Source organism: Nymphaea colorata, chromosome 5 (assembly GCF_008831285.2).
Source record: "Nymphaea colorata isolate Beijing-Zhang1983 chromosome 5, ASM883128v2, whole genome shotgun sequence".
In the NCBI taxonomy this organism is placed as follows: domain Eukaryota; kingdom Viridiplantae; phylum Streptophyta; class Magnoliopsida; order Nymphaeales; family Nymphaeaceae; genus Nymphaea; species Nymphaea colorata.
In genome coordinates this window covers 24,330,685-24,341,450 of record NC_045142.1, presented here as the reverse complement: position 1 = coordinate 24,341,450, position 10,766 = coordinate 24,330,685, and the positions used below count along the sequence as shown (strand labels likewise).

The window sequence follows — 10,766 nt, the reverse complement described above, 5'->3', positions numbered from 1 at the left end:
GCAATTAATAAGGTGTTGTTGGAATTCTCTCCTTGAGTTATTAAGATGTAGAAATGGCGAAATAAGCCAAATTTGATGATGTATGGCATCGTAGACGAAGAACAGTAAGAGAATGCGAAACGAGAAGAAAAGCAAAGGAAGTTCATGAAGAGTACAAGACTTGGTGGCCGGTCCTGATTGAGACTTCAATTAACAAAGGATCTTTTGCAAGATGGTGGATCCCTTCTGAACCCTACTGCAATATTATCTCTGCAATATCATCTCTACCTTTTAGCCAAAGAAGATTCCTTTTCTTTTCTTTTTTTTTTTCTTTTTTTTGTCAGCGGAAGACTGCACTCAAGTCAAGAGACTTTGTTGTAAAAACTTGTACACTAATATTTCTACTTTCAGGGCTATATCTTGTTGGGTGTGTAGGAAAAATTTTTCATCATACCATTAAATGAGAAGGTCAAACACCCTTTCCCTTATGAAGGTATAAGTTTATTTTCGGTATTTTCGATAAAACGTTTTTGGTATGCTTTAACTTGCATATCAATATTCTTTTTTGCAGTACAAAAAATTAAAGTTTTACAAAACAAATACTGACTGTCGTTTGTTGCACCAAACTTCTCTCGCATAAGAAGTTTTGATGTCTGCAAAAATTGAACCAACGGCTGACACTAATGATGATCCGGTCATGTCCTCGCTACGTGGCTGGCTGAGCAGTTCATGATCTTCATTTGGCTGATCATTTTACCTTTGTGCAGGAGGACAACTTCTTGTTTAAAAAAAAAAAAAAAAGTCAAGGTACAATAAATTGGCATAAAATGGTAATCCTTTTTCCTTGGTAATGGAGATGGAGCATCATATGAAACTAGTATGGTGCTTGGAAGAAGATGAAGCGATCTTTCTTCTTTTTTTTTTTCGTTTCTCTTTCTGATTTTCCTTTGCATGTCATGAAGAAAGTTATAGCGGCTTTATTTTTCTTAGTTACATAACCATGATCAAAATATTACTATAATGGAAGCAACGATACACTTGCAGATCAAAGTAGGGGAATTATTAAGAGATCAAATAGGTTGCAATGTGACATATAAGCAAGGGCAGAGCCAGGAGAATCTTGCTAAGTGTCTCTAAGCATAAAATTTTAAAATTTTAAAGAGCGCCAATACGTAAATAAGAAAAATTACTTAGAAATATTAAATATAAAATTAAAAAGTTTTTATTGTTATCCACACATAACCCACACCTTCCTTCGCCCCAAGAAACGACCATTTTGCTAAAAAAAAATGCGAAAGTTAAATTATACATGCCGATCTTATTTTTTGGCTAGTGATATCAACTAATTTATGAGCAGTTGACTCCTTTCTCATGGAGTCCGAGTGTTCGTTCTCCAGACATTTTCTTGGCGTAGATTCCTCCTTTTATCTTTTTCTATTACTTACTTCCATGGGTCACAGTTTTATTGTGGACTCTCTCTCTCTCTTATCCCTGTGGTCTGTTGCTTCCATGGGCCACACATATTGGAAACCAGCTGAATCGTTAGCTGTTTGCTTCATCTCTCAATTCTATCTCTGGGTCATATCAACAAAAAAAAAATCTAGTTACACCACAAAAATATCTAATTTTACACACACACACACAATATATATATATATATATATATATATATATATATATATATATATATATATATATATATATATATATATATATATATATATATAAGAGGAAGAGAGGGAGAGAGAGAATTTAGCGTATACTGAAGTCGTCCCTTTAAAAGACATAGTCATCTTCAAATACCACTGTATTGAACCAGTATATATATATATACATATATATATATATATGAGAGGGAGAGAGGGAGAGAGAGAATTTAGCGTATATTGAAGTCGTCCCTTTAAAAGACATAGTCATCTTCAAATACCACTGCATTGAAGCAGTGGGTTTGTGGCTTTTTCTATGGGCAGAGGATAGCGGTACCCACCACCCAACAATGAGTCGTATCTTTCACACTCATAGCTGCTACAATCCATTGACATCTGGACAAGATTTGTATCAACTTTCGGATCATATATTTTTACACTCTCACATACGAGATTATGAGAGTCTTATGATGATCATATGTGGTGGTGGTCTGGAGATTAAGTTAAAAAAAATATAAGCTAAGCTCTATTTTTAAGAGAAAAAAATGCCCCTAAAAAATTGCAAGTAAATAATCTAATTTTCTCTAACGTGATGGACACAACTTGGTTTCGATTTTAGTTTCTATCATTGGATCTTCTTCAAATCGATAATTCATAAAATTCACAATTAATTTGGTGTATAGGGTTTGATGACTACCAGTTTTCCTGACACAATATATGAAGAAGGTGAAATCTTCCGGGCATCTGAATCTTCATCCATCATGCCTACTCAATAAAAAGCATCAGTTGAGAGTGATTATGCATCAGACAATGTGTTGCGAGAGACAAAAGCATTTCTCCATTTAAATCATATATATATATATATATATATATGTGTGTGTGTGTAAAATTAAATATTTTTGTAGTGTAACTAGATATTTTTTTTTATGATATGACCCAGAGATAGAATCATAGAACTGAGAGATGAAGCAAACAGCTAACGGTTCAGCTGGTTTCCAATATATATATATATATATATATATATATATATATATATATATATATAGAGAGTAAAATGAATTTAGAATTTATTAATTCTAAAATATCATTTTTAAAAAGAAAATATGATAAAAAAAAGTAGGTGAAAGAGGGGAAAAAAGGAAATGAGATGTGGAAAAACCAGCCTTATTTTGAAAGCAATTAATTGTATGTAAGTGACCTTGAGGGATTGTAGTGCACTTGGCGGAAGACAAACCACTTCAAAAGGGTCTGAGGTTCAAATCTCTTGGTTGCTGTCACAATCCACTGCATTCATCTTCTAAACCGTAATAAGTCCCAACGCAAGCTTTGTGAACAACGGGGTTGATGGGCACAAAGATGACGTAGTTGCCTCTTTTCGGAGAGGTAGATAGATGAACCATTCACTCTGAAAAAAAAAAAAAATTATGTGAGTGTGCGTGTTTGCACGTACAAACCACCCCCTTATCCGCTGGTCTAATCAACTCTTGCTTAAAAATAATATATATTTCTTACAATGCAGACTTTGACCATACTTTTTTGGTGTATAAAGTTCTATTGACGTTCAAGGGATACATTATTTTTATTTTGGTTTTCAGGTTTTAATACATTAAGGTACACAATGTTTCTTTATGAATAAAGTTGGGGTGCCTAACTTAAAGCAACTTCTTATTGGAAAACATTAACATAACATCCATGTCTCAAGCGTCGTTCCCCACCGATTCTTTTGTATAAAGCACTCAACAAACAGGAGAGAAGAGTAAGAACATAAAAATATTGAAATTTTGATCTTTGAATTGAATTTTCAGAGAAGACTCGGATCGTTCTACATCTGACTTATATTTTTGGTTTACATAATTTTATAAAAATCTGGTTTAACAATTTCAAAAATTTCATATACTATAATTTATATACCTGATTTGCACAATTCTTTTTCCGAGTTCTATAAATGCCAACATTTTACATTTATGAAAACCAAATATAGTGCCCTATGAACAAGAGGCAGGAGCACCAACATTATATCTATATATATATATATATATATATATATATATATATATATATATATATATATATATATATATATATATATATATATATATATATAATTAACGGCTATGTTAGGTTTCCTTGCAAAATTGAATTGAATGTGTAGCTCATAGTGGATATGTGTATTATTATTTTTTTTAACTTTAAAGAAGTTTGTGGATGCTTGTAAGTAAGCTTCTAGAATATTCCAATTCAATGAAGATGCAAGTTAAGACGAATTTAATGTCTTAAAGATGGTCGCCTTTTTTTTTTATTGTTTAAATAAAATAATTAGGATTTGGCAGCTTTTTGTTGGTTTATGCCAAGACATGGCAGATGTACAAACCATGGATTTTACTAAATCCGTAAAAAATTATTATCGTGTAAGGTAGTGCTTAATTTGATATATATGTTATCTTGTACTCTTCTGCTCTACAATTTTAGGTGGTTCTTATAAATATTAAAAAATCAACAACTTAATAATTCACCTTGTTTTGTTTATTGGCTCTTTAATTAAGTATGAGGACGATACTTCAAAGAAGCCGAAGCCTCTCTTTTTTTCTCTTGCCTCCAAGTGAAAGAGTAGATAGAAAACTCTATAATTTCTATGTACGCCGCTTGCTATATATATATATATATATATATATATATATATATATATATATATATATATATATATATATATATATATATATATATATATATATATTAAATTATGTCAGAGTTATCCCGAGCTGACTATCGGTCATCTGTTCGGTCGTAAAAGTATGTCTACCAAATAGATAAATAATAAATTTTATTTTGATTTTTTAAAGTAACTTTTACATGTGACAGCTGTTAGTCATCCTTTCTACTCTAAAATTATAAAGCTTTAAAAAAAACTTGAAATTAATCCAGCTATTTTGAAGGTCGTTTTCACTCCTTTACTCACTCTCTCTCTCTCTCTCTCTCTCTCTCTCTATATATATATATATATATATATATATATATATATATATAGAGAGAGAGAGAGAGAGAGAGAGGAGAAACTGTTTGTGTACATGTTTGAAAGTAGATGTAATGGATTTTGCTATAAAAAATCGTCCAAATTTTAAAGAGAGAAAGAGAGAGAATCTTCTTCTATTCCAATTCAAAGCCACAAATTCTCTCTCTCTCTATATATATATATATATATATATATATATATATATATAGAGAGAGAGAGAGAGAGTTTTATTTTTTGTTTTTCAAAACCAAAACGTTTGTTAGGCAGACTTCAAATTGATAAAATGGAAAAGGGCATTCCATGTGAAGTCATGAGAAAAGTATGCATCTTTTTATAGTCCCGACAAAAGAGAAAAAAACCTTTAGACGGGATAGCGTTACGGTGGGGGAAACGCCGCCAAGAAAATCTCAATAACGGCAAAACCCTGTTTCATAAAGCCCACCTTCAATCAGCTTTTGTTTTCCCAATACCGCTCCTTTTCTTTTTTCAATTTCAATGAATTTTCCCAAGTGTGGGCTCGTGTGGGCACTTGCCCACGTCCATCTATTAAAACCCATTTGGGTAAAAATCTTAACCTTTCAGTTATGAAAATTTTGACCCCTTAAATGCTTTTAAAAAATCTTTTGAAAGTTATGCCTACAAATTGTAGCTACATGTTTTAGACCATGTTTTTAGATAATATATGTAGCTCATGTCTTTGGTATTTGACTAATATATATATATATATATATATATATATATATATATATATATATTAAATAAAGTACCAACTAGTTTATTTTCGTTGAACAATAAAAAGAGTTTTCCCCAGATAATTTTTCTTCTTAAAAAAAAAAACAAGAACAAAGGAAATGCTGTGGGCATGATGTTCAACAAATAAGAATGAAATTTTTTACGTTTTAAAAATTTAACCAGTTTACAACACTTAGTGGATTTACATCAAATTCCCGCTCAAGCTTAAGGTTAGAATTAAAATATTGTCATTGTGTGTCGACCACTGCCCACACCACCCTATCAAAAATTTCATTACAATGTTCACGACTTGAAAATTATATACGGTGCCCATACTAAATTTGTGTCGTCAACTTAAGTGCCTCTCAACCAAAAAAAAAAGTTGTTGACTCAGCCATTACTTGTAAAATTTAAAAAGAAAACGAAAAAAATAATAATATAAAGGGTGTTTCTTAAGAACATTAAGTTTTTTAAACATATGTTTTTAGAATATCATATTCTCATCTTATAAAAAAGAGTGATTACATCTAGCATTTGATCAATTAATTGACCAACGACATTCATAACATGTTCTTCGGAATAAAAATATGATGTTCTTGAATATGATATTCTAAAAACATGTGTTTCAATGACATAAATATCTTCTTCATTGTCTTTTTAAATTACTAAATAAATTAAAGCAAAGAAACAAAAAAAGTTGCAGACAAGTAAAAAAAAAAAAACGAATAAGTGGATTTGTCGACTGCCGTATGCATGTGACGTAAAACTTTTAGCGAAGACGGTTGCATTGTAAATTTAAACTCCTATTTTTTGTTTTTCTTTTTCTCTTTAGTCATTGGACGATGGCCACCCATTAGCTCTTTAATTTGCCAATTTTTTCTTTCTGTTGTCTGGCAAACACTAAAGAGAAAAAGTGAAAGAAAAAAATAGAAAAATATTAAAGAAAGGGGAGAGAGAGTTGATTTTGATTCTTCCTTATCCAGTTTTCCCGTTCTGCACTCGTCTTCTTCCTCCGTAAATTAATTTTTTCTACTTTTCTCTTTTCTTTTATCTTCTTTATTTTTTGACCTTTTCTGACAGATGTCGTATTTACCAGATATCCTTCGACGCTTAGGAAACGGCGGATTCTGACGATTCGCCTCTCTCTCTCTTTCTCTCTCTTGGCCCGGGTTTGCCTATTCGTCGAGGTACATTGTTCTCCTTGTCACCTCCTCCTCCTCCTCTCTGTCGATCTTCTGCAAATTGTGGGTGCTCCATTTCTTCCTCCTTTTGTGAGTCTTTTACCTTGTTGGGTTTCTTTGAATGTCTTCAGATGAGCTTTTCTTCAAGGGATTGGATATTGCATTTTGGTGTTTTATGCGTTTCTTTTTCCTTGTTCTTTCGGGTGCATTCCCGCTGATGATTTTTGGGTTTCTCTTGGTTGTTCAGAGTTAGTAATCTAAGGGTTTTAGGTTATAGAGGGGAAGGGCGATTCGTGTTTCTCGAGGCGCATTTGGTGTCCGCGAATGTTCTTGTCTTGTTCTGGTGGTAAATGCATTCTGTTTTTTTTTTTTCGGTGTCCTGGCGTAGGATTAGGTTGGGGCAATAGAGTCTCCTAGTTGGATTTTTTAATCACTGTTTTTGGATATCATATATACTTTTCTTTTGTTGGTTGATTCTGATTGGAGGTCGTCGTTGGAGGGTTTCCTTTATTAATTGGCATTTCTGCGATCATCGGGTGAAATATTTTCTCGGCCAGATTCAATCAATTTCTGCTAGTTGTTCAAGTGATGCGGAAGAGAAATTTTGGAAGAGAAATTTTCTCACGATGATCGAAGTTTCTTTCTTTCTCTCGTTGAAAGGGTTGTTTTCTTATCTTCTTGTGTCCTTCTCTTGAAACGACAAAAGGCAAATTATCGTGTAACTTGCAATCTCTAGCTGCATTGGGCGGTGGAAATGGGTGACATTGCTTGAGTGCAATTTTATGGATTCATTCCTTCTTTCTCTTGTTGGTTTTTATGCGAACTACGGAATAAAATTTCCCATTCAAATTTTTGCTTTAGTTTTTTGTTTTCTTGAATGACATAGATTGAGATAAAATGGCATAGCTGGAATGTCAGGCGTTAGCATCACAACCAGGGGTGTCAGGTTTGAACCCCATTGGGTTGTCCTCCAGCTTCTCTATCATAAAAGAAGAGGATATTAATATTATCATTTAGTTCGCCTGTTATGTGTTTTCTCTGTGTTGTCTTCCTTGGTTGTTGATTAAGATTTTATGTTTTAATTGTAGGATGTGAACAGTCAAAGAATGGTGTAGGCTGAAGATGCCAGCTTGGAATTTGGGGATCGAGTGCTGAATTACTTGGTTATTGGTGGCGGTTTTTATACATTGAAGTTTTTCACAGTTTGATGCTTATGTGAAATTGGGAAGGGAAAAGAGAGCATAGACACTTATGCTATGTCTGGAGGCATATATTTTTTTAACAAAGGTTGAGATTCCTTTATACTGGCGCTTCCAGAGAACATGAAATTGCAGATCCTACCTATCGTTGTGACCTCCTGACTGTTTCGTATTATATGTAATACCGAGTGTGGAAGGATCGTTAAGGAAGGTAGGTTCTTAGGTTGTTGGGACTCTGGATTGTTTGAGATGATCCTACTGGTGGTTCCTTCAGTCTGTATCATCTTTTCATGTCCGTGATTTCTCTTCTTCAGAAAATTTCTTGCATGAATTTTGATGCCAAACACTGAAAACTTCACGCTCAGAAAAGTGGAAAGTGGTTGTATTGGAAATTGTCGGTACATCGTGTATGTGATGAATGTTGTGGCCTTTTTCTGCTAAACCAAAGGGACAACTATGGATCAGACTGGTAAAACAGAAAGGGAGTGTATCCTGGACTTGGAGAGCGGTAGAATAAACTGCACCGAAGAAGATTCAAAAGTTACTACTTCTGGCACTGAACAGTCAAGGCGATCGCCTGTAATAGGTAGGAGCAACTTTGTTATGTTGGATGGACCTATCAGAGGGGTGGATGGTCAAAATTTATCCAATAATGCAACCTATAATTCAGATGTTTATCAAGAAGACCCAGAATTATCAGCAATGAGAAAGTTAATGGAAGACAAGGCGAGTCTCAGAGAAAAAAGACTTGACGGTGAAAAACCCAGGAAACTAGGCTGTAAAAAGCCACCTAAACCCCCCCGCCCTCCTAAAGCACCGTCATTGGATGCTGCAGATATGAAGTTAGTCGAGCGGATTTCAGAGATTGCAATGCTGAAGCGAGCAAGGGTTGAGAGGATGAAAGCTTTGAAGAAGATGAAAGCTAACAAGGCATCATCATCTTCAAGTGGTAGCCTCTGTGCCATGATCATCACAATTCTCTTTTGCCTGGTTATAATTCTGCAAGGTAGACACTATGTTCTTATTATTGTTTTCTGGGAGATGGTCATTACGTCTACCTGTCTCTCATATCGTGTGATTTATGATTTTCTAAATAATGATGTTGATTAAAAGCAAATATATGTAAGTTAGAGGGGCACTTCTGGTACATTTTTATTTTAATCACGTGTCTGTTAAGATGCTTCCGAGTGAAACCATTTCTGGAGATATACATAATTCTACAACTTTCGCTTGCTTTACTATTTCTGGTTGACATCCTCTTCATTGGCTAACGTTAGTTTCGGCAAGAACATGTCATGGTTTGTCATTCTGATTTGAAACGGTTCCATTGTCAAGTATATCGCTGAATGCATATGATGGGTCCTTCAATATACAGAATCCTTCCTTGATGTCCTTTATTCTATCTTACAAACCAAATCCTTGTCTCAATCTGCTTTGCATCAACAGTTGTAGGCATTTAGTACCTCATGCAACTATAGTTTCTGCTTCCATCTTTCTCGCTCAACCCCTCCTTTATTGACAGTTTCAGGCTTTTCTTTTCAATCATCATAATTCATAACCATTTTGCTTTCTTCAAATCTCACGGCTATTTAGTATGCCTCTGATCAGGTACGTGCCTATTGAAAATCATCTACAGCAATTAAAAATTAGAACACCTTATGGTAACAAAAGCTATAAGACAAGGCATCCTTCTCAAAAAAACTTTGTCCAATGCATAAGAGAAATTTGCCAACAATTTTATGTAGCAATTTATACACTTTCTTATGTTAAACAACCATAAAAGACAAAATTATTGGTTTTATCTTCAACAGAATCTGTCATAAGTGAGAGAAGGACCAGACCAGTTTATGTTAGACAATGTTGCATTATATATGTGTTGTTTGATATTTGGATTTCTTGTGCCTTAAGGATGAGGAAAATTTATACTTGGGATTGCCCATGCCTTGAGACGACCACGTAGGAAAAGATACTATGTAGTTAGAGGAGATTGTCTTAAGAATATCTTCCCCTTCACGTACCTTGCAACTCCAATTGTTCATCAAGATCTTGTATTGTTGCACCTGACTTTTTCGTTTTTCTCCTTTTGAATGTCAACCTTGTAGGTGTCTTCTCTCACAGCAACTCTAGCATGAAATTTCAAGGTTCGCCAATTCCTGCCATGGCAAGAAGGCCGGGCTTTATCTCAATACAGTTCAACGTCAACAACTCTGTAGACAGCAGCTCTGCTTCTGCTTTTGCATCTGCTTCTCCTAGGTAGGTTCTGATAATGAGTGCGCACCTATTCCAATGTGTTTCTTCCCTGCTACAATGTATTTCTTGTTGTTTGTGAACTCCTAGAGTTCCACCCACATTCTATATGGAGAAGCGCCTTGAATCATGGTACTCTTAGTGTGCAAAGCCTAGCAGTTTGTTGGCAGCATTCAGTTATGTCTGGTACTCTTATTTTCTGTAGAATTGGGTTTCTACATGCTTAAAATTCATTCTGTAGTGGCAAGATTTTAATTTTCTTCTCTGTGGAATGTGTACCCCACAGATAACTTTGCTTCAACTAAAATAATGCAGAAAATAAAAAGTTGAAATGACATTTCAAAATTGTAGTCCTTCAAAGAACCTGCAGAGAATAGCTTGAGTGATCACAATTAGTGTTTTAGGAAGTTATTCAATAAGACCTCTTACTGGGATCTTGTTGATGACATTGCTTGCTGTTGACTGTCGTTATGGTCCTGTGAATCTGATCCTAGTTTCTTGTATTGTAGCTTTATAGAGCAGACCTCAGGAGCAAGTATGGATGACAGGAGCTGACAGAACAATGAAGCATGGCCACTGCTTACAATGGAGGGTGTAATTCTATTTCGAGTATCAATCCAAGCTTGGCTTGTTTTGATTGAGAGGGAATCCCAACCTTTCTGATGACGACAAGTCTGTGATTGTGCATATGTAAATATGGTTGTTTTTCTTCAGGAAATACTAAAACTGCTGTGTACTGAGGAATAGGAAATATTTCGGGAAGTTTCTTTCA

At 34.3% G+C, this 10,766-nt stretch overlaps 1 protein-coding gene across 2 annotated transcripts; it reads left to right on the top strand.

The window, feature by feature from the left end:
• Positions 1 to 6,361: 6,361 nt before the first annotated feature.
• LOC116255085 (uncharacterized) lies at positions 6,362 to 10,766 on the top strand. 2 transcript variants are annotated; one of them, XM_031630833.1, is made up of 5 exons: positions 6,362 to 6,381; positions 6,464 to 6,554; positions 7,637 to 8,753; positions 9,850 to 10,000; positions 10,504 to 10,766. In XM_031630833.1, exons 3-5 carry the CDS (start codon positions 8,204 to 8,206, stop codon positions 10,547 to 10,549), a joined length of 747 nt encoding a protein of 248 aa, XP_031486693.1. In that variant the 5' UTR covers positions 6,362 to 6,381; positions 6,464 to 6,554; positions 7,637 to 8,203; the 3' UTR covers positions 10,550 to 10,766. The 2 variants fall into 2 exon arrangements, with proteins under 2 accessions (XP_031486693.1, XP_031486694.1); XM_031630834.2 differs by lacking the exon at positions 6,362 to 6,381 and having other exon boundaries at positions 6,483 to 6,638.